Consider the following 24,623-nt stretch of genomic DNA (forward strand, 5'->3'; position numbering starts at 1 on the left):
TGAGCTGGACCGGGCGTCCTTACTGAGAGCAAAATCATTTCTGAACAGTGGAAATAAAAGGCAATAGCACATGAATTTCCTAGGATCTGTCCTACATAATTCAACCAGAATTTTCCCAGTGAAGGCTGAAGTGTGGATTTCTCATATTGGCATCTTTGGAGGTCTCTTTGAACAATAGCATAACAGCCATCTTCTTTTATTTAAGGTACTTCGCTACATAGCTTTCAGTAATTTACATAACAGTGGATGCACGTGTGTCAAGTAAAGGGAAAACTGAAGAGGCTTGTTTTCATCCCAACCATCTTCTTAACTAAAACAGCTTATGGATTTCACGCCTGCACATTCATATGTGTGCAGCACTATAAAACAAAGTTAGAGGCTTATATAGATGTGAAAAGAAAGTCAACTCTGCTCAGTGAAAATGTCCTCCTGCCAACCTGCATTCATAGTCCACAGGTTAAGCTCAAGTCTTGCAATGCAGTCAAACATCAAGTGCCTTCTCAAATTCTGAAAATGACAGATCCATAGACCTACAGAAAGGTTGCCACACCAAATTCTCCTTCCTGTTTTCTTTTAAGGGAGTACTGAGGGTTGAGTGCCACTGCTGAGGTACAACAATGTATAGAGAACATCCTGCCCCAGCAACGGTAAAAATATATAAAGAGGAGTGGGGCTCCAGCTACAGAGAAGAAAATTGAGCCTATCTGAACTTTTCACACTGCTGCATTACTTATGATAAACTTGCTGCCTTAATGCCAAAACACATAACCCTACGCTATTTAAACAAATTACCCGTGGAAGTCAAAAGACCCATTTTCCACTGAATCCATACACAAAAGCACCCACTAAAACATTTTTCTGGCTGGGTTAATGACTTATCACATTTGGTGCTAGTAACATTAAAATCAATGCAGCTCTGACTTCAGCAGAATAAATCTGTGTAACAATCCATCAAATCCATCACTGAATTTAATCACTGCAAAATTCAGTAGATTTTGCCATGAAGAGCTACAAGTATCTCAATTTTTTTAATCACCAGCTGGCCAATTTTCCATAAATGCGGATTTTACTCTGAATTAAATATTTGCAGCCTCTGTTTGATTCACTAAGTTCACAGAATCACAGAAACACCAAACTTGGAAAAAGACCTACAAGATCATCCAGTCCAACCATCCACCTATCACCAGTAGTTCTCACTAAACCACCTCCCTCAACACAACGTCCAAAAGTTAGACCAAGCAAACAATTAAGTTTTTGGATACTACAAAAAAAAAAAGCTCTTGTAATTTTGCAATATTTTATGCCCATAACTAGCTTTAGAAATTGCTATAACTCATTGTAAAACAAGGGCATAACCTTACATATGAAACAGAATGCACGACAGCTTCAGCCCTGCTTTATCAATGATCTCTTAAGCACCTTTCAAGTTAATCAAGTGTTTATAAGCTTTACTAGATCAGGGGTGCTCAGATTTCCTTTTCATTACTGAGTTTAAACAAAGTTCATCGTGTTGCCCAGGGGACAAGAGTCTGGAACACTCACCTTTTGACCACAACCACAAAGCACAGAAACTTCCATATTTACTCACAAAAATCTTCCTGTGAAAAAGATAACAGGAGCACTGACTGCTCTTGCAACTGGATTCCAAAACAGCAAGTTAAGAAATCAATTTTAGAATTAAACATGACACTTGCAAAGTCATTATTAGAATTTGAAGCATTATCTGGTTAATATGAAACTCCAGCTACCCAGCAGAATTAGTAACAAGAATTCCAACAGCGTGTTGGAACTTTTATTATGTCACATTAATGGGACTATTTTCTAAGAACACAATGCTTTCTACAATAATAGTGATCTCTTACTAACCATATTTTTTTCCTCTGTCTGCCTGTGATCCACTTTACTGCCTGTAGACTTTCAGCCCTGAAACATCTCTGGGGATCCACTGTCAATTACTAGGAAGTCACGCTGTTCTATGGAGCACCTACACAGCAATTTTCAAAAAACAGACAAGTCTTGTAGGAGATACAATCCTCCACAGTAAGGCTGAATGTGGTATTCTATTTGTTACTAAGAGACTGAGGTGAGAAACGATTGTGCATCCTAGGACACACAGATTTGGAAGTGGTCAATGAAGTCTTAGAAACAAAAGATCCACAAAAAACGAGTGAATGAAAATAAGGTAAGCTCGAGACTCCTATTATTTCAGTGGCATGCACACCAACATAAAAGATCTGGGGTTGTTTCTAATGAGCAATTATAGATCCTGCAACTTTTACTGTGAAATTTCACAAGTTGAGAAATCTGGGAGAGAATTTAAGAGAATACAGAATGCTGCTTAAAGCTTCAAAGTGTTAAGATCTTATCTCTCTAATGCCTGAGAAAGGGATAAACTAATTACCTGCCACAACAGCACGAACTTACAGCCTTCTGTAATAGTCTGATACGGTCTTAAATCAGGGTACAAGGCCAGGACATTTGGCTTTGTGGTTGATAAACTGCTGGAAAAAATCCAAACAATACTTCTCTTCCTTGCTCAGCAAAAACGTTATGTTGACTGAATCAAAGCCAGTATGTACATTCATGAGCTATCTTGCCTTAGCCTTATTTGTAATCTAATTAGGACAGAATAGTATTTATGATGCTATGGATGAGGTACAGCAAGGGTCTCATTTTAAAGTTGGTATTTTGGGCGTTACAAGTCCACTTACAGATCTCTCTCCTGAATGAAACAGCATGTTTTATTTGGAGGCAGGACAAACCTTTCCAGAGGAAAATTGGCGGAGAAAAAATAATACCACCTAAGGATGAGAAAGAAAAAGAACAACAGCTTTAGATATTTCTTAGTATTTTCTAAAATCTCTAAACTAGAATTCCAGTAAGTATTCAGCTGAATTATTTTGGCCGAGTCATCTGAAAGAAAACTACCAGGCGTCAGTTATTACTAATATATCCATATTCCTGAACCAAATATGTGTTTAAGATTCTTCTACTTGGGTGAGGACATGAAATCCTGAAAGTCCACTCTCTTTAATTCAGTGTAGAAAGCTCTTTTAAGTAGCTATCTGTTACTATACAAGCCAAAAGAATGCTTGTCAACTATGTGTTACAGCAGAATAGTCAGAGATGCTGTCAAAATCTGTTAACAAAACCTGTTACAAATACTACCAACGCCTATATTCACGATAGGCCACTTTACATCAAATAGATGCTATCGTTAGTTGTTACAGCATTATTTCACTGGTACTGGTGGCCATCTGCTATTTCAGAAAGACTGCCACAGAAGATATTAGCATGACAATGCAGAGCTTCTCCAAATCAGTGTCCTAAGAAATCTTCATCAATTAATCTAAAATTCATTACTTACGTCATGGTAAAATGCTATCTCTTCATCTGAGCACTGATAAACATCAGGTAGCTTACAATATTGCCCAACTTCTTATTCACAAAACTCCACATGGGAAGGTCAGCTCAAAAGACTGACAACTAATACACTCATCCACTGGTTTCATAACCCATTCAGCATAGATGCTTATAGAGAAAGCTAGACAGAGTTCTACATCCTGATGATATTACAGAGATTTCTGCAAAGCCCCTATACTCCTAATTTACAGAATTATGACACTCCACATATTTTGTGGTGTCCAAATTTCTCTTTTTATAGTCAAGTTAAATAGATACACAGGAGTGCATGAACAATTAAGCTTAATTTTTTGCCTTAGAAAAAGCAACCTGCAGTTTTACATACTTAAGAATATGACAGTAACCTACAAACAAGATTAAGGGAACGCTGTAGTAAGTAATGGAAGTGACCTTCTGAGATCTTGCTGCCTTTCTTGATAGCTGCATGAGGAGTCTTTGTTTCACTTAGAGACTAGAAAAAATAGGAAAATAACTTGGTAAATAAATACAGCATAAAAGGACTAATTTCTATTTATACATGTATTTTTAACTGTTTGCCCTATGACAAATACTAGACTGCAGAAACTCATGAACTCTTAGCAGACATTCAACAACTAATATAACGATCACCTATACTGTATATTATATATTCATGAATATTTTACACTTTATTCAGACATTGTGACAGGAAAAAATGAACAGACCCACCACGGACTAAATATCTTAAGAGACAGTCGAAGTGAATCGCGTTAGATCAGCCCATGCACCCACAGTACATGCTGAACCAATCTATATATTCATTAACACATGGCATGGTGTTAAAATACAAGCCTACACAGAAGCAGTTAAAGCTCTTAGATACCGGTCTATTGAACAAAGTCTGAGTTTTTACCAGTGGTGAATCAGGCTTACCTGATTCCCATTTTTGTACTATGTCACTGAGAACTAAACATACAGGGCTGCTGGCTGAGAGCCTCCATCTCCTTCACAATAGAAGCTTTCTCTACGCAAGGATAATTGCACTCTAATCTACAACTCTGACTGCTTGAAGCTTGCCATTTCTCAGAAGAGCATCACGTCCTTACACTATGTGCTAACAGAAGGTTATTATTCTCAGTTACACAGATAACTTTAGGCAGACACCAAGCTCAGAGATCCAGTGAGAAACATTTCTAAGAAATACAAAGGTTCTCATTGTCTATTCAGTTATCAAAATTGGTACGTCATGATCCATGTGCTCTTAAGTACGTTCATAGAATAACAGAATATCCCAAGTGAGAAGGGATCCGTAAGGATCGTTGAGTCCAACTCCTGCCTCCAAACATGACCCCCCAAAAATGAGACTGTATGTCTAAGTGTGCTGCCCAGCTGCTTCATGAATTCTGCCAAGCTCAATGCTACACCCACTTCTCCAAAGAGGCTGTTCCAGCACCCTTATCACTCTCTCAGTGAAGAACCTTTTCCTGATGTCCAACCTAATCCACGCCAGTCCCTTGGGTTCTATTGTAGGTCATCAGAGAGGGGAGATCAGATCCGGCCTCTCCCGAAGAAGCTGTAGGCTATGATGTCTCCCTTCAACCTCCTCTTCTCTGAGCTGAACAAACTAAGGGACTTCAGGCACTCCTCATAAGTCTGTATGTATAACCAAGGCTGTCCCTTCTCAGCTGAAGAATTGGACCCTTCATGCAGTTGATGATTTCCCAGCTTTCTAATTTGTCTAATTTGACCCATCGGGTCCCTTGAACTTCTATGCATTCAGTTGAAACAGCAAATCACAAACAATAATCCTTTTCCAGGAAGACAGTGAAATTTAAGAAAATCCCACAATGCTCAGACTGGATTGCAGCCATCATTTGTAGTGCCAACTGTCCAATTATGGAGCGCTTAAAAGTCAAAGTAAAACTAGGCAAGACTATATAAAAAAAGCAGTTAGATCTTATAAAAGGATAAGAATGTTATTAGGTACAGCAGGTTAGGGCTTTTTCTTTTTTTCTCCTCCAAAGATGAGGATCAAAACAACAAAGACTGTGACTTCATCAGATTTCACACTCTTTGTTTGATGATCAAGTCTATATAACTCCTGCACTTTTTACTTCCCAATTGTTTCATGTATCATAGTTAGAGACTTGGAAGGTGGCATATGAAGAATATTTGAAGAAACAGTGCTCACTCAGCCTCGCAAAGAGAAGGCTCAGTGGAGATTTAATCTATATTCCAACATCTAAAAGATAGCCACAGAGAAGATAATCTCTTCACCACATGGTAACAAGGAGAGAGAATGGACACAGGTTGCTCCAGAGTAACTTGCATCTGCATGTAAGAAAAAGAAATCACCAAGAGAACAACTAAACATCAGGAAAAAGTTGCCCAGAGAAGTGGTGGAGTCTTACTCACTGAAAATTTACAAGATTGAGATTGACAGGACATCTGATAATGCATTTCAAGGCTCTCTTTCAAGAGGGGGCTCGGTCAGATGATCTTGGGAGATTTCTTTCAACCTAGACTCCTGTAAACGAGCTTCTCTATGTCAACTGGGCAAGGAAGTCATCAATACCCTCCAGAAGCTCCCTTAGTCGCTTTTTCTCTGCTGTATTGCCCTTCCAGCAGATTTCATGGTGGCCAAAGTCTGTAGCAGATGTCCACAGCAGGATCCACACACCTTGGTCTCCCTTTAATCCTAACTCATAAGGTCTCATCTGGCTAATCATCAGTCCTTAGGCAAAGCTTCATGAGTTGTTGCTGCAGCTCTCTCCTTGTTGGCCCATCCTTTCTGTCCTAAAAGTGAATCCATTGCAGTGCTCCAGCAATGTAAGCTTTCGGAATATATTTCTGTGGTCCCAATGTCATCACTGTTCTGTAGCTGCACAGAGGCCTCAAGTTTCTTGTAATAAAGCCAGTAACTGTTTCAAAGTTTGTTATAATTAGAATTGCTAAAATAACGCAGTTATACTGTTGCCCAAAATCAAAATCAACTGCACAAAATAAGCCTTTCGATGACAAAAAAAATGAGGACAGCAACAATCCCGTATGCTTTATTGATATTGAAGTACAGTTCCATTAAAATTGCTAAATGTCACTTTAAAAAAAGAAAAACACATTGAAATCAATACACAAAAGCCCTTAACAATGTGATCAGTCAGTCACCTTCAAATACAAAACCTGGTCACAACAACAACAAAAAAAGGAGACAAGTTTGTACGTATAACTTTACACTTATGTTCCAGCTCTCTCAAGCTCATAAGAAAGACTTTGCTTTCTGTGCTGTAACTACTTTCTATGAGAGGATTGTACACAAAGGTTGTTCTTGGGTTTATATATTACTGTAGGTGAAAACTTATGTGACCGACAAGATACAGATCTCTTACTGTTCTTCATGGTAAGAGCACTTTCTTCCTTTGGAGGAGGAATGTGTACTGGTTTCCAAGGAATGGGGTTGCAATATGCTGGAGCTGGATATGAATTCCCATCAGGACGCCCTAAAATGTTTAGAAAATAAATAACTTAAAGTTATTAAGTAACTTAAGTAAGTTTTAAGTAACTTAAAATTAATATGTACTCAATGGGCTTTATAATGCATACAGTTCTAATGTCTTCAGAGGAATACAGTAAATGCATGTGACAATTCAAATGATTCAAAGTGATAAATCTTCCACCCCCTATTACCAATGACTGGTGTATTCCTCATCTGTATTAAAAAAAAAAAAGCAGGTTGAATTCTATGCAACATTCAAAATGCTCAGTCTTTTGTATGCTTAAAAGATGCATGTGTGTGTGAACTGGCTACATCACATCACTTCAAAGCATTTATAAATATTACTTCCTGTCACCACATATATAAAATATACATATTTTTTCCATCTTTGCTTAACTACAACTCTTCATTTTACCGAGGAGAAAAACATGTAAGTTTCCCACAATTTAATTGTTTGTTAATTATTAGCCTCGGGGACTTAGACCAGTGTAAGAAAGCCTAAAACACTGCAGAAGGAACACGTTGTTCTGTCAGTCACTTGTCTGTAGTGAAATTCCAGTGCACACATCACGAGGTTGAGTAAAACAAAGTCTATGACACATTCTATTGCATGAACACTACTGAGCACAGAAATACTTCTTAAAAAAAAATGAAATACTTAAGTGTTTGCAGCTGTCAGGAAGTAATGAGCTACAAATGCAAAACATGAAAGCAAAGCGTATCACCATCTACAAGCAGATGTAAGCAAAAGAGCAACTGGTTGCTCATCTGCTACATGGATTTTCTTAAGCATTCAAAATCTAGGATCTAGGTCCTATAATACTTTCTGTCACAAACACAAATAATAATAATGATTTGATTCTATGAAAAAATAAAGATGAAAGTAAAGCCTATTTTGTTTTTTTTTAAAGGACATCTAATCAACTGAAATGTAATACAAAATACTACTTCTTACTGCTCTTCAGCTTTTGTATCACGTAGAATTACAAACAAAACATAATAACTAAGACTCTCAAATCTCCACACCATCATCAGCATTCTCTTTCACACTTCCCCTCAGAGTGAAAAAAGAATATGACAGCAGATGTGAGGAGGTGTGAAGCAATTGCAAAGCTAAATGGAAACTGTCACTCAGCATCGAAGTTAAGTCCCACGTAACCCTTTTCAAGCAGAACTTCTGCCAGACCTTTATTAATCTCTGCATCTCAAAAACTGCCCCTTTTCTAACACGGATTCTGGTGCAACAAGAGGGCACACGTTTCCTGACACACAAATACTAATTTTACAACAACGTCATCACAGCTGATATGCTTCACAGGAACCAGTAATTAGCCTGATAAGGAACTTAACGAGATCAAAATCAATTATAATTTGGTATACCACATTATTCTCAAGTAGCATTCTTTTCCTCCTAAAGTCATTGCATATGCACGGTAAGAGTACAAACCTGCAGACTTCCCATGTGGAAAGCCATAACCATTTAATACAGGGCGTGGTTTATTTCTAGCATTACGTAGCCATTCATTAAAGATCTTCTCTGCTCTCTCTTTCTTCTTTTGCAGCTCAGCCTGCCTTTCTTTTTCTTTTTCCTGAAAACAGAATAACGTAAGATGCCTACAAAGCATGTCGGTATGTTTTTACAGGCACTGCAATTGGATTTAAATCAAGTTTAATTACTGTGAGCATGACTTACACGAACTTACATTAACAAAGAGAGGAGTAAAGGGAATGAATATTGGTTTAAATCTCTCTTAAGACTCCAGTTTACTTTGGTTTCAAGTTCCTTGTGTTGTGCTTTTTAGACACCCAACAGAGACACAGAATTGGTTTAAACAGGACATGAACACAACCAGTATAGAACAGTTAAGTGTGTTCCAGTTGTATGAGAAATTAGGAAAGTCTACAAAATTAAGTCCTTGAGGCCTCTAAATTGGTCTGAAACAACTTAGAGTATTTTTAAAGATAATCCAAAGGAATTAGTATATACACTTAAGAAATACGAATCTTTTTTGCACATTAAGAACGACAGCTACAATTACAGCAGGAACATGGACAAATTCTTCTAACCACAATCCCCCTCACACTTAACAGTAGCGTCATACAAATTCAATAGAAAAATAAAACTGTACCATTAATTAAATTTAATTACAATCAATCAACTTTAAGCATAATAACTGTAGTTGCCCACTCATTTTCAGGCACAAGAATTACCAGTATGTAACATCTATATGTAATTTGCCCTAGGACCCCAATGTCTGTGTTTTAGGAAGCTTACAACATGTAAGGGGTCTTCTAGAGCACACTATAAAAATAAATGGCAGGTTAATTATTCAATCTGAGTTAACATTAAAATTACGACTCCCAGCATCAGACTGGTATAGAGAAATAGAGAGAAAAAATACTTCTAATTTGAAACACGTTTAACAATCAAGATAGTAGTGGTACTGAGAGAAAAATGACTAGAAGGATGCCTATTTTCTGCTGGGGTTGAGAAATAGAGATACAGTTTGTGGTTCCTATTTCTGTTTCTCTTCTCACATCACCATTGCAGAGGGTTTGCTTGGCTTTGCAATAGAACTAGTAACAAATATGCATTTAATGTGCATCTTCCTTTGCTGACCACACTTCAACACATCAACAGTATAACTTTTGAAACTATTCTTAACATACATCACTCCATCTGATAAATTCCAATTAATTTAATCAAGCACTACACTTAATATGTTAGGTAAAGCCATTCAAATACATAATTAACTGACGAATACCTTCTCTTTCTTCCTCTTTTCTGACTCTTCAGCTCTCTTCTTCTTTAACCATTCATTATACTTCACTTCAGCCTTTTCTTGTAACTGCATTTTTTCTAGTTCCTTTGTGGCTTTCTCTGCCATTTCTTTGCTCAATTTTCGTTCTCTTTCCCTCTTTTCCTAGACGAAAAAGATCAAAGAGGAAGAATGTTAATAATGCAATATATTTCGATGGGCAGTTATTTCGAGGAATGCTTCTATTACATAATTACAAATAAAATTATCACAACCCTGAAAACGAAACCCACTCATCGCTAGACACAAGACATGATAAAAATTTCCTTTCAGACTCTCTGTACTATTATGCTTACTCTGATGATTATCTATTTAGACATCTTTTTTAAAAGACTTCCAATGCTTTTCAGTATTTCTGGAAAAGATATCTATGCTGCAATTCTTGATGAGCATGTTGTAGATTAAGAAGTCTGCTTTTCAATTAAACTAGAGCAAACCATGGTTCTAAATGGAAGTCAGTCTGCACCCTTCTGAGTCACTGCCACGCACATGAGCTCTGTCAGATAAGATACACACAGGTTTATCACTTCTGTGTCTTTCCCAAGTATGTGAATATAATGGCACACAGCATTTTGAGAGCCATTCTCTAAGCTAACGAGCACATACTGAAGGAAGCATAGTCACATGAAGACTAACAGTACCCCTCACCGCTCTACCCTGTAGCCTTTCAGAAATGCCTGGGATTCTACTGGTTCAGTACTACCACATCTTAGCTCACTTAGCTCTGGAGAATCTGCATACGCACACAAAAATCTATACTAGACAAACTATACATGTGACATGGAGGAGAAACAGAAGATTTGAGATCAAAAATTTTGCATTCATAGAAAAGAACTGCCGAATAAAAAAGCTTTTAGGAGGGTAGGGAAGCTTCTTAGATAATGAATTCTTAATTACAATACTTTAAATGAGCTTAGCCAGAATCATACAATCGTTTTGAGTTGGAAGAGGCCTTTAAAGGTCATCCAGTCCAACTCCCCTGCAATAAACAAGGGGACCTATAGCTCCATCAGGTGCTCAGAGCCCCCTCCAGACTGACCCTGAATGCCCACAACGATGGGGCATCCTTCACCTCTCCAAGCAACCTGTTCCAGTGCCTCCTTACCCTTACTGTAAAAACCTTTTTCTTATATCAAATTTACTTCTCCCCTCATTTAGTCTGAAACTATTTCCCCTTATCCTATCACAACAGACCTTGCTAAAGAGTCCAGCTCCTCCTTTCTCACAGCCCCACTTTAGATACTGAAAATCCTCTCTCATGACTGTCCAGAGCCTTCTCTTCTCCAGGCTGAACAGCACCAGCCCTACTATCTCCTTACCCTTCCTTGCCCCCCTCCCCCCCCCTTTCTCTCCTGAGGCTCCAGCCCAGCAGTGCCTTGCCCTGCCATAAATGGTTAACACTTTGGTGGTTGCTGTTTCTCTTTGGGCCTGTGCCCCCTGTCACAGAACTGCAATGACACCAGGCAAAGTGATGGGCAGGACTGGCTCCCTCACCCTGTTTTTGATGCAGCCTAGGATACGGTTGGCTTTCTGGGCTTTGAGGTCATACTGCTGCCTTGAGACCAGCTTCCCATCCACCAGTACCCCCAGGTCTTTTTTGGTAGGGCTGTGCTCTATCCTTCCATGCCTCAGCTTGTACTGATAGTGGGGTTGCCATGACCCAGATGCAAGACCCAATACTAGGCTTTGCTGTACGTCATGAGCTACACCTGGGCCCACTGCTCTGCCTGTCTAGGTCTCTCTGGATGAGGAATGGATGGCATCCCATTCCTCAAGAGCGTAGACCACAACACACAGCTTGGTGTCATCCACAAATTTGCTGAGGGTGCACATGATACCAATGGACGTTCATTGAGAAATATGTTAAAGAGCATCAGTCCCAGTTCTGACCCCTAAGGGACACCATTTGTCAATGATACCCATCCAGATGTTGAGTCACGGACCACTGCTCTCTGGGTATAATTTTCCAACCAGTTCCTCATTCACTGAACAGCCCGCCCACAAAATCCATATATTTTCAATTTGGAAAGAAGGATTTTGTGGGGGACTGTATTAGCTACTATTTGTGCTGCCCCAAAGTTAAGTAAGTCCCTATGTGAACAACAACATGCCATGCATACGACCATGAAAGCCAAAGCTATTGCTGAAGTTTTACTTCCAATAAGGAATTGCAAGGACTGGGAGGGGCCCTACAGAATTGCAGACTCCACAGCTGCCCAGAAATTATTCTGCAAATAAATCAGAAGCGCTTCCTTTTTCTCTCTAGCACAAAACAACTCCTTCAGAAAGGTGGTTTACATCACATTCCCAGCTGCTTTAATAATCTGGTCTGCGTCAAGCTCCTGTCAACTCCAGCCTTCCCAGCTTCCCCCCATTCTCACTTCTTGTTCTTATCCAAGTCTATCGAAAAGGCTAGGAATGTGCATGTTAATGCACACGATGTCCTTCAATCCGTCCTTCACACTGCTTCCACATATGTCAGGGGAAGGGAAATTATATAATTTGCTTATGTGTGGCGTTGATATAAGAAAAAAATTCTCTTTGATCTTGTGTTCCAAACAGACATACCTATTATTCACTAAACCACCAGCCAGTTGACATATACTCTAGAATATGATTACACACGTTACATAAGTTAAGGTATTGATTGTAAAACATCCCATTACTTATTGCAGGAATAGCCTGTTCTCCTGCCACTCCACCCAATCACATTATTAAGCAGAAAGGATACAAATCTGGCCTGAAGGTTCACTGCTATGGGCTGCGATCCTATCAGGTCTCGGAACCTAATAAAGACTGGGCTGGGTCAGTACTTGGAAACCCCGCACCCAGAACAAACCCAGCCATGGCACAAAGCAGCCCTGGTGACTCAGTGGGCAGTGTGTGCCTTACTGAGTCACTATCAAACCAGTGTCTCATCAGCAGAACTACTAAGCTTTCAAGAAAAAAAAATAAAAAATAAAAAATCAGACCTATGTATGTGTTGAGACTTGTCAAAGAAATTTTAAATGTCATGAGGCATCACACTTCACTTAGCCTTACTTACTGCCTTCTGCCAAAAAGAATTTCTAAGGCAGAAAATGAACCCAATTACACTGAAACAGAGACAACATTCCAGCTGGAAGAAAATTAATAAAACATACACTCCTGAATTTTCATATTAATAATTGACCGAGAGGCTGCAAAAAAGGATCAACTGCAGAGCTGCTTTATATTCTGCATTTTCTGTATACAGTCTCATGGCAGGGGGGGCAATCCTTAAAGGTCCCTTCCAACCCAAACCCATGTCATGATTTTGTAAACAGAAAGATTTCCAGAAATTTATGCTGTTTCAATTTTTTTAGATCCTTCTCACAGCAACTGTTTTCCTGTTTTCTACTCCACAAATATGACATGTTTTTCCTTTCAGACGTGCCCGATGACCCTATTGCACAGTTCTGACATCTTTGTTTCTGTATGCCAGCATCATTTGATACTGAACGATTGATGGAATATAGGAAAAGACCACACTGTCAGCATCAGAACATATCTGCAAATTTCCTTGCATATCTTCACAGCAATCTGGAATGTCAGTTGCATTTAACAACTTCAGAAACAGGGGTCTTTCAGCCAATTGTTATTATCTTTTCAATTTAATCCTATTACACAGCTCAGTCACCAACCCTGGCTCACATAAATACGTCTATAACCTCTCCAGAACTGGCAAGCAAAAAAACACAAGAGGAGAGAAAGGAAGTCAGTGATACAGCACTACCAACAGGCAGGTTTACAACAATGTTCACACAGTCAATGTGGACTTGACTACAGTCTAGAAGTCAGAGAGTTCTAAGACAGAGCATCGTTCTCCTGAACTGTGTTTCTGTAAAGAATTACCATGTGGGTATTTAAACAAGTGGCAAGCAGAAAGTCTTAGTGTACGTGGTCCATGAATATTCTCAAGGTCTTCAGAAGAACGCAGACTCCATGAAAGCTGCCACAAAACACAATCACTCTCATTTTAATCATCTGTCACTCTGAATTCAAGCTCTGCAAGACTACCCACAATTAATTTTGACACTAAATGTGAGAAATTGGTTCATTCTACTACAGAAATCTAAAAGTAAGCCTTACACAAATAAGATTCGGGTACAATCTAAAGTTATATAGATTGGCCTTGCACAACCTCAAACATAAATGCAATGTGAAGAGACATCAAACACTGTATTAAAAAAAAAAACTATTTTGTAATGTATTCCACATTCTGGGTTTAGATGCTTAGAAATATCACTCCCTCATAAATATAATGAAATATTCATTAACTGGAAGAAAGGCAGCATGAGCACGACTTTCTAGCTTGAAAGTCATGCTGGAACTGCTGAACAGTCCGTATGCTGTATTAACAATGGTGAGAGGTAACATGCATTCAGCAGTCTTTGGAAAAAGGGTTGTGATGCGAGTCTCTCTTCTGTAAGGAATCATACAGCATATCAAGAAAGAGAAGTTGTGTCCAAGAATATTGCCATTCATTATTTCATTGCGTGATGGTTCCAACTTCCATATTTCCTATTGCTTCTTCCTTAAAAGGACCGTCAGCCAAAAGCAAAATAAATGATAAAAAGATGTTTTTTTCAATGAAAAACCAGCAACAGCAAATTCTCCCATCCTGTAATTTTTCACATGATGGTGGTGATTTTCAGCAAGGAAGTCTTGCTGAAAGAAATCAAAGAGGAATAAAAAATCTGGCCATAAAAATTCTAAGAGTAACATCTTTTTTGCAATGTCTTGTTCTCTTATCAACAACAACACATTTGAGATGTTAGTCAAATTAATGTTGGGAGCAGATTTTTTTTTATTTCAGTGCAAGGTGTGTAATTTTACTCCTTACTCTCTCAGCTTTGCTGGATACCACATTCATATAACAATGTATTACATGCAAGTTAAAGGATATTAACAAGATGAGTTAGAGAATTACAGCTGTTTGGATGCAAACATTCTGCTTTTGAGATTCCAGTTACTCTTACAAATGTGTATTACATACACATACAGGTTTGGGCTGGCATTAAATTTTCTTCATAGTGGCTTATATGGTTCTGTCTTGGATTTGTGACCAAAACGATGTTGGTAACACACCAGCATTTTCTATAGGACTGAACAGTCTCAAGGCTTTCTGTTTCTCATGCTGTCCAACCAGCAAGAAGGCTGGGGGTTCTCACAAAGCTGGGAGGAGATGCAGCCAGGACAGTTGACCCAACCTGACCAAAGTGATATTCCATATTACATGATGTCATGCTCAGCAGTGAAAGCTAGGAGGAAGGAGCAGGAGAGGGAGGGAGACATTTGGAATTACAGCGTTTGTTTTCTAAATAACCTTTAGGCACAACGAAGCCCTGCTTTCCTGGCAATGGCTAGATGTCTGCCTGCACTTAGAAAGCAGTAAATTAATTCCTCATTTCGCTTTGCTTGCACATGAAGCTTTTGCTTCACACCTATTAAACACTTTTTATCTCAACTCCTGAGCTTTCTTGCTATACTCTTCCAGCTCTCTTCCCCATCTTGCTGTTGCACTGGAAGATACAGAGGAAAGTGAGAGAACAGCTGTGTGGTGCTTGGCTGCCTACCAGGGCTAGCCAACAGTATATAATGGAAGTTCCTATACATACACCTAAGTATGTACACAAACTGATTTATCTTGATATTTCTAAGTTTATATTCTACCAACATTATAAAAAATGAAGTAGTTCAGCAGCTAATAAAGGTGGATTTCACAGAATTGGAAAACACATTAAACAGAGTGTAGACAGTGAAAAGAACTGCATCCGTGTCAACTTAAGTGTTTAATCAAAAACTGCTGTTGTCAGTCCTTACCTTTAATCTAACTACTTTATCCTGCATGAATTCACAAGAGGTTTCTATAAGGAATTTATAACATAACACTCTAAGGAATTAAATGGTCACGTTATTTTTACAGACGTTTCACAGTCCGTGCATCCACGATGCATTTCTCAAAGCAGCTGGTACTCTGATTTGATAGCAATTAATCACTATATCACTACTTAAATGTACCTAATTTAAGCATTCAATCCCACAGCTGTTGATAGGAACCAAAGAGATTCACATCTGTGGATCAACAGTTAGGTAAAGAAGAAACTTTGCTACTGTTAACTACAAGCTTCCTATTCAACAAATAGGGCAGAACAACAGGAGTTGGTCTGTGTAACTGGGGTTCTTCATATATGGACTTGTAAGCACAGCAGTCTTGAAACCTTAAACCCAGATTATGCTTAGAATTATAACAGGAGAGGCTGGGACCCTGTTTACATGAAGAACATTTAGTGTGAGACTGTATAGAAGTCCATAATCAAAACCACCCTCAGTTCTTTTCAGAAATATCTGGAAGAGGATGTAGAGTAAAGAAGAAAGGGAGCCTGGAAGGACAAAGGTTTTATAAACCAATGAGTTCTGTGTACTGCTCCTCAACCACGAGAGAGAAGATTCCAAGAGTGAAGTCAAAAAAAAAAAAAAAAAAGCATGAGAATGAACAGACATGAAGAAAACAAGCTTTCACAGCCACTGATTCTAACCTAAAGGAATGAGCCAGCAGTTAGTTTTCAATGTCTATTCAAACTTTAGACGTATGATGACCGGGGGATTGGAGGATGTCAATTCCTTTATTTTTAAACTTCACAGTTCAGCTGTAAGTTGTCTGCAAAGAGCTCGTTACTGAACAGGAGTCTAACGACAGCAATTAGCAATCAAGCAATCATTTGAACGTATCAGAAACATTAAGATACATTCTAATGGCTTTGCTCAAAGTGCAGTTCTGTGCACCAGTCAAATCCATTTCAAAATAAGGCTACTTTAACAATGAAAACGTGACGTTGGACAGCTTTGCTTTTCCAGCACTTGTAATCATACACAGCTCATTTTTTATCCGTAAACCTAACAGTAATGAAGAAAAAGATTTGAGTGTTGGTTTCAAATTTTCTTGTGGAATCTAAATCCATGCCTGGAGATACCTTCAGAGTTAAAATATTTTGACCAATATTGCTGTGACTTGTAACACAGAGCTCTATTACATCTAAAACAGAACAAACCAGACAATTTACTGTCTGCCCACAAGTGACTCAACCTTCAGAGACAGAGAAAGTAAAATTATTTTTGCCCAGCAGAGGTCTAGTATCTTAATGATTTGTAAATTTTGAAGGCATTATTAGAACCACAATAGCACCTGACAGCTGATTTTTACTAAGTTTCTCCTTCCTCGTGAGCTGCAAAATTCCTTTGTACTTCCATACACGTTTCACAGCTTAGAACGTTCTCTGACAGTTCACTCTCAACCTTTGAAATCACAAAAACTTACACGCACCGAAGTTTATTAAATGGTGACCATACCTTGATTTGCAAAAACTAGGTATGCAAAGCGACTGGAAGCATGCAAATCTCACATCACATGTGATGACATTAAATAAATACTGTCCTCAAGTACTTCTTCCTAACTTGAAGCTAATGGACTCTATGGAACAGTCAGAGCCCTACAACTGACACTGCCACGTAACCAAGTGCTACTGGCTTGATACATAGAAAAAGAGCAGAATTCTTCCAGGCCCACACAAATATTCTGGCATGGATCTGCCTTATAAAGATTTTTCCAGCAGCGTCCTGGAGCTGCTGAAAGACTTTGTGCTCAAGATGAAGGGAAAAGTTTCACTTACACTCAAGCATCCCTCACTGCCTTCATCAGTACAGTACTCAGCAAAGGGGAAGGATTCAGATTTGCAGAGATCACAAAGGTAACATCCCTGAGAGGATCATCTCTTGTGAAGCACTTTCTGTATTCTCTACAAAGAGGTGAGAATCACCAACAGGATACAAACAGGGTGAGTGCTTAATAGTTATTTTAGTGAAGAAAACTGAGTTTTGTCCTCAAGGAGCACCTTCTCAAGCTAACAGGAGGAAATAGAGACCTTTTGCACATGCAATTATATTTTCTGAGAAAAATCATAGCAAGTATTCATGAATCCAACCTCAAACTTCACATGAAATCTGTCACAAACACAGATTTAGCCACTGAATTGACATACTTATCATTCAGTAAGTGTTATCCACAGGCAATCTTGCGAAGACTTGCACTGCAGAAGAATATGCTGCAGAAATGTTAAAACTCTAGAGAGAGCTAAGCCTTGAAAATCAGTTTTTTCTTGCTTTGAGAGTGGTTTACAGAAAAGACAAGCCAATGAATCATCTGATTGAAATGAAAAACAGATTACTATTGGTAAGTGCTTGGGACGTGGCCTAAGAATGACCATAAGCTTCCAAAACATAACACGTACAAGTCCAAACACAAATACTTTCTTCCCCCCTGCTGTTCTCTGAGCTGATGCTGCCATCAAAAAGACCTGCTCATCCCACTGCCAACAGAAAGGAAGAAGTTAACCAGTAAACCCACAAAGTTACAGGGAGTGCATAAAGAGGTAGAGATGTACAGAAGCTGACTGAGATAGACGGACACCCAAAGAGAATATTCAGTTTTGAGCTGTGAAGTGAACCATTGTAACATGTAATCACACTCGTTCAAGCCAATGAATAGTTGCAGGAAGCTGTTAATTTCTGTTTTAGAAGGGGAAAATGTCACTGTGCTGAATGATCAATCCTATGCTTTTTGCTGAATACTTCAGTAAGGAAGGTCCCCTTCCTCATCACAGCAAATGCTTAAATCAGGATTGCTGTGGTTCAAGGTTATGCTGATCATCCAGTCAGCAATGAAGCTAGGAGAAATTAGGGAGCTAGGTTCAAACACCAGTTTTTCCAGGGGTCCTAGACTAAATTAGGCCTTGATACCTAGCCAAAGCACTGCTGTTGGGAAACTTTCCTCTGATTTTACTGAGAACCAGCAGTACGGAACAGTAAGAAATTGGAATTGCTACAGACCATAAGACAGTGAGCAAATATGCCCATGAATTACCAGGGGCTAAACAAAACCAAATCTCCCCAACTTTTCTATTTTTACCACTCAGGACACACAGTGTTTGTATTACAGAGAGCTGTACAGTGTCCTCTTGAGATCAGCATTCTGGCTGCTTCTGACATGGGATTTTGGCATCCTCTCCAGAGAGCTGAAAAGGATTGCCTGATCCCATTGTGAAATGACTTTTTAAATGAAGAAATTCCCAGTTGCAAGCTGTGGGCTACCCATAATATCCTGAATCTGGCCTCACACCTCAATTATCTCTCTCAACTCCACCATACTATTTTCCTGTCCCACAATGGTATTTAACTGAATCCTTTTCCTGGCTCTGTTTGGTGTACAAGGCACTGCAGTTAAGTTGGAGACTATAATCAATATGCTAAGGCGTTGAACCTAGGAAGCCAGAAAGCTTAGGGTACACCAAAGATCAGAACCCCAGCTGTAATTAGCAGGCTGCTGCACAAGATGTGAGACAGCTATCAGTTACCTGACTATTCAGAAAACAAATGTCTTTGGGAAAAAAAGATTACAAAAAAAAAATCAGTCTTGAAAAATTGGTTAACTGTGTGAGCATGTTTTTGTAATTTTCAGTTGAAACAGACTTTCTTTCAGCAAACTAAAAACATGGCTGTCCAAACAGTCTAAATAAACGGCACTCAGGTTTACTTAAGCACAACATGTGCCAGCATACTGGCAGATGACATATAATTTACCTCTTCTCTTTTTTTTTCCATCCATTCTCTGAGCTTCTTTTCAGCTGTCCTTTTCCGTCTCTCAAATTCTTCCTTTTCCTTCATTTTCTCAAGTTGTATATTCATCTCCTAATCAAAAAAAAACAAAAAAAAAGCACACATCTTTAACATGTCATGACCACATATACCAGCATGCTCAATACTGGAAACAGTGCTGAAGTTAAAAAAAAATTATTATTAAGCATTACATTTGGAACACTTCAAGATTTTGCAAAAAATGAATGACAGTTAACACAGAAACATTATGAAATATAACCAATGGAAATGTAGAACTTTTACAGTACGAAGGCAGGCTGAGGGAGCTGGGCTTATTCAGCCTGGAGAAAAGAAGGCTGCAGGGTGACCTCATTGCAGCCTTCAGTACCTAAAGGGAGCCTACAAACAGGGGGGGAGTCAGCTCTTGGAAAGGGTAGATAACAGCAGGACAAGGGGAAATGGTTTGAAGTTGAGGGAGGGAAGATTGAGGTTGGATGCCAGGGGGAAGTTCTTTGCTATGAGAGAGGTGAGGTGCGGGAACAGCTGCCCAGAGAGGCTGTGATGCCCCGTCCATCCCTGGAGGTGTTCAAAGCCAGGTTGGATGGGGCCCTGGGCAGCCTGGGCTGCTATGAAATGGGGAGGTTGATGGCCCTGCATGTGGCAGGGGGGGGGTTGGAGATTCGTGATCCTTGAGGTCCCTTCCAACCCTGGCCATTCTGTGATTCTGTGAACTAGAAACAGATATTTTTGTTGGGCTCCAGAATTACTTCAACAGAAATCGTTCCTTGGCTCATTTAAACATCACTCAATGGGATCTCAAGTGGTATTACTACTTTTCTGCAATACTTAAAGTTTAGATGATTTACTACTCTGTATTTAGGAAGGCATCAAAGCTAAGCGATGTATTGATCTGTGACATTTAACACCAAAACTACAGGAACATTAGGGCTTAAGGCCAAGTTTAAAGAAACCAAAATTTTTAAGGATTTCACCGAGTTTCAGAATAAGATCCATATTTTAAATGCAACAGAAGAAATTCTGAAGTATATCATCTTTGTAAGACACAGTAAATACACAATTACTTATGACTCTTTGAGGAAATGAATCAATAAGAAAAATCATGATGAAGATAATGTAATACATCAAGACCATATGAGAAGTCCTTAAACAAACCTATTTGCTGTATGACAGCAGAATGGCTTTTTTTTTCATGCTTCGAAATCAAAACAGGGGGACAGTTGCAAAACTAGAATCTAAAAGGAAAGATGTGAACTGTGTAGACAATACAAACAGATCAGAAAATATTGCTCAAGTTCAGTGTTATTTTGGTGTTACACTGACCTCTAAAACACTGTTTTAAGACCTTCCAGTGTTGGGAGTTACAGAAAGAGCCTGAGGCAACCCATATACGATACATACACTTTACAGATTAAATGAATCACAGAAAAGTGAGGCTGCTGTTCAAGGTCAAATGGTAAATCAGTAACTTAAGTGAGAAAATATCTACCTTTGATGCGATTATTCTAACCACTACCCAGTTCTTCCAATTTGACTTTCAACAATAGTATCATTCAATCAACTGCAACAACAAATATATTAATCACAAGAAGATAGGGCGCTCTCACTTACTTCTGCCCCAGTCTCAGCATTCAAGAACTGCTGGTTTGCAAGCGGGACAAAAGATGGAAGGAGGGAAAGAAATCCTGGGGTAGAGCAGCACAGCCTGGGAAACGACACCAAGCAGTTGTGCAATTACCCACTGAGTGGGTAACAACACTGTGTCTCATGTACAACCAAGCAGCATGCAGTGCTTACACCCAGCACACACCCTGTCATGGCTAGCTTTTCTAAAACCAACAGAAAATAAAATCCTGGCATTTGATGCTTGCTATTTGCTACTAGATTTTATGTCAAGCTAAGATACATTCACCTCTGCAGCTCTAGCTTGTAAGTGGGCACGTAGTTCCTTCTCTTTTCCAATGAACCATTCTTCCCATGGTGAAAGACGATCTTTCAAAGGCGAGCGCTCATTTGCTTCTGTTATTTCAGAGTCATCATCCTTCCTGAGTGAAAAATGAGAAACGTACAGGAATGTTATCTGTCAGAACTCTGACTGAAAGCCCATCCAGTTTTGTTGTCTCAAAAAATCCACATTTCTCTCTATTGTAGCAAAAATTACATTATTCTTCCAGTTGTGTAGTAACCTCCAGGATGGTAAACAGCATTCTTCTTGTGTTCCTCACCATCCCCCTTGCATTCTAGTTACCAAGTTCTAGCTTGTAACTTTTCTTTCTGTTCCATACTGTGGAAGAGGTTCAAACGTTACCTTCTATGAACTAATCAAATCCAACATCAGAAACATGGAAGCATTTCTGTCACTGGGAGGCTCAAAGGAAATAAACCTTAAAAAATACGGCTTGTGCACACTTAGTGATATTATACAAGGTAAGACATTTAGCAGAACACTTTGCATAACTCACTCATAACTTTACTCATGAGTAATGCAGCGATCCTACCTCCAGGCCAGAAATATATTTTACAATATTCTGTACCTGTACTCCCTCCTAAGCAAGAGAGTACAGTAGGCTTTAATTGAAAACATGCCAGAAGATTTCTTTAAGCTCTTCTCTCTCTTACAAGAATTTTTTCTTAACAACAAAACAATGAGATCAGACTTCATGTTAATATTTTATATGAACACATGCACTCCAGAAACACCTGCCTACACACTTCACTACAGGGAGCAACTCTGCTTGCTTAACTTAAGCTATGAAAGAGGCACCCAAACAAGCATATTACATAATGCTCCTGAAATTAATCTTCTATGCGTACGTTTAAAAATAAAACATATATAAAGTCTTGCACACAGAACACACATAGACAACCTGCAGAGAAGAGCGTTGCAGGCCTAGAACTCCTTGCACAGAGCTGTCCACCTGCTGTGATGTGTTATGATCCACACAAAACCTGAATTTCGTAGCATCCCCTGCTAGGACCCCAGCATATTCATAGCCTTCATCAGAGTAATTAAAATAACAGACTTGATAAAGTAGTGCACTCTCAAGCATACATTTGTATTTAAATACAAGTATCTTAAATTGGTTCAGATGAGTTTGGTGCAGTACTGAAGTTTGATGAGCAGAATCCACATACAAGTCACTGAAGTCACACCACCTGACATAATACTGATCTATACTGAAATTATGACCATTACACAAGGCCTCAATTTCAGCTCTTCTCTTCTACAAATGCTAATTTTCCCATGTTACAAGTTAGCCGGAGGCAGACATTTACGTAATTTCAAGAGACCACCACCACACACCAACTCTTTGAGATACAGTGGAGGAGTGGCTGTGTAAGAAATGGCTGTTATTATTGTACCTGCAATCTTGGCAGTTACACGGGGTAGCTACTAGATGAACATCTGGTGGGCACCCATTAGGATCAGAGAGCCATAGAATGACTTGGGTTAGAAGGATCACCAAGGATCACCAAGCTCCAACCCCCTGCCACAGGCAGAGCTGCCAGCTGTGAGATCCAGAACTGGACCAGGCCTGTTCCGCTCTCTCTGTAAAGAACTATCCTGGCGTCCAATCTAAATTTTCCCTCCTTCAGCTTAAAAGGTGTAAAAGAAGAGGAAAGACTGCAAGCAGGCTGACAGGCTGCTTCAACCCGAGGTTTCTCACTGTTCTCCAGATTTCTCTTGGATGTATAGCTCTTCTTTCAAGAAACAAGGCGAAGCTCAGTGTCCCGCCTTCCCTCACTGCTCATCTCAGAGACGAGCTCTCCTTCCCCCGCCCCACCGACCTGCTCACTCCCCAACGGGAGGCCGTATTCGAGAGCGAACCGGGCCTCTCCTCCTCCTCCTCCTCCTCCTCCTCCTCCTCCTCCTCGTCCCCCTCCTCCTCCTCGCGGAAGCCGCGCCGGGAAGAGGGGAAGGAGCAGCTGGAAGGGCTGAGCGGCTCTTCGCCCTCCGAGCTGCTGAAGGACGGCGGCGGCGCGGCCCTCCTCATGGCGGCCGACGGCTCGGAGGGAAGCTCTTACACGCTCCCGCGCAGCACCGCAAGGCTTCACCACAGCGCAGCTCCCGGCGGCCACTGCGCCGCCGCCATGGAGACCGGCAAGCGGCACCGCCCCGCGCATGCGCGTTGTGGAGACAGCGCTCAGATGGGGCCCCACAAGGCAGAGCTGAGGGGACAATCCCCTCCACTCGAGCGGGTAGAAAAACGCAAAAATAACCCCGGCAGACTGTGATCTAAGCAGCCCTGTAACACTGACTGCATCACTAAGCAGCAAATCCATATTCTTGGTGTTGAAGGAACTTTAAGCACTTATAAGTAGATCATAGAGCTGATCACCACCCAATAGGTTCAAGTCTCTTTAGCTACAGTCTCTAATAGACAACTGGTGACACCAGTCAGAGTAACAAAACTATTCAAGCACTGGAGACAAAAGTATCACTAGAAACCAAGCATCAGGCTGAGTAAAGTTACAAGCATTTTGTTGGCTTGCTTTTCAGATCATACAACACCAAGTACAGTATGCAACCTGTCAAGCTTTGCAACATACAAACGACCTGTATCTATATCCATACAGCACGTGTCCCTGTACATACTAAACTAAAGCTGTTTGATGCCCTGCTAAGCAAACAGCATGAGCAAAGCTTCACATTGTGACAGGCATGAAAACGTCAAGTATGTCAACAAGCTGCAGACCAAGATAATTTCAGTATATCTTACGAAAGCCAATTCATTTTCTGGGCAATTAAAGTTACTGAAACACCAGAAATTCAGCTTGGAGAAGGCTCCGGGGAGACCTCGTTGTGGCCTTCCAGTACTTGAAGGGAGCATATAAACAGGAGGGGGAATGGCTGTTTACATGGGTTGGTAATGACAGGACAAGGGGGAATGGTTTTAAAGTGAGACAGGGGAGGTTTAGGTTGGATATTAGGAGGAAGTTTTTGACACAGAGGGCGGTGAGGCAGTGGAACAGGTTGCCCAAGGAGGCTGTGGATGCCCCATCCCTGCAGGCATTCAAGGCCAGGCTGGATGTGGCTCTGGGCAGCCCGGTCTGCTGGTTGGCAACCTGCACATAGCAAGGGGTTTGAAACTAGATGATCTCTGAGGTCCCTTTCAACCCAGGCCATTCTATGATTCTATGATAAAATCCATCTGCCATGGCAATAATTAAATATGGTTATTACTAAAGCCTAAACCCAAGCTGACATGACGAAGAACAAAAGTTGCCACAAACGATGT

At 39.9% G+C, this 24,623-nt stretch overlaps 1 protein-coding gene across 2 annotated transcripts; it reads right to left on the reverse strand.

Annotated features, from left to right (window-relative positions):
• Window positions 1–3,770: 3,770 nt before the first annotated feature.
• Window positions 3,771–23,435, reverse strand: CCDC34 (coiled-coil domain containing 34). 2 transcript variants are annotated; one of them, XM_042882712.1, is made up of 7 exons: window positions 23,173–23,435; window positions 21,296–21,428; window positions 19,351–19,458; window positions 9,640–9,798; window positions 8,322–8,463; window positions 6,768–6,878; window positions 3,771–3,874 (listed from the first exon to the last, which is right to left on the reverse strand). In XM_042882712.1, exons 1-7 carry the CDS (start codon window positions 23,376–23,378, stop codon window positions 3,864–3,866), a joined length of 870 nt encoding a protein of 289 aa, XP_042738646.1. In that variant the 5' UTR covers window positions 23,379–23,435; the 3' UTR covers window positions 3,771–3,863. The 2 variants fall into 2 exon arrangements, with proteins under 2 accessions (XP_042738646.1, XP_042738645.1); XM_042882711.1 differs by lacking the exon at window positions 3,771–3,874 and having other exon boundaries at window positions 6,409–6,878; window positions 23,173–23,432.
• Between the last annotated feature and the right edge of the window lie 1,188 nt (window positions 23,436–24,623).

This window comes from Lagopus leucura, unplaced genomic scaffold (assembly GCF_019238085.1).
Source record: "Lagopus leucura isolate 7727_CA_CO unplaced genomic scaffold, USGS_WTPT01 Super-Scaffold_100035, whole genome shotgun sequence".
Taxonomy (NCBI): domain Eukaryota; kingdom Metazoa; phylum Chordata; class Aves; order Galliformes; family Phasianidae; genus Lagopus; species Lagopus leucura.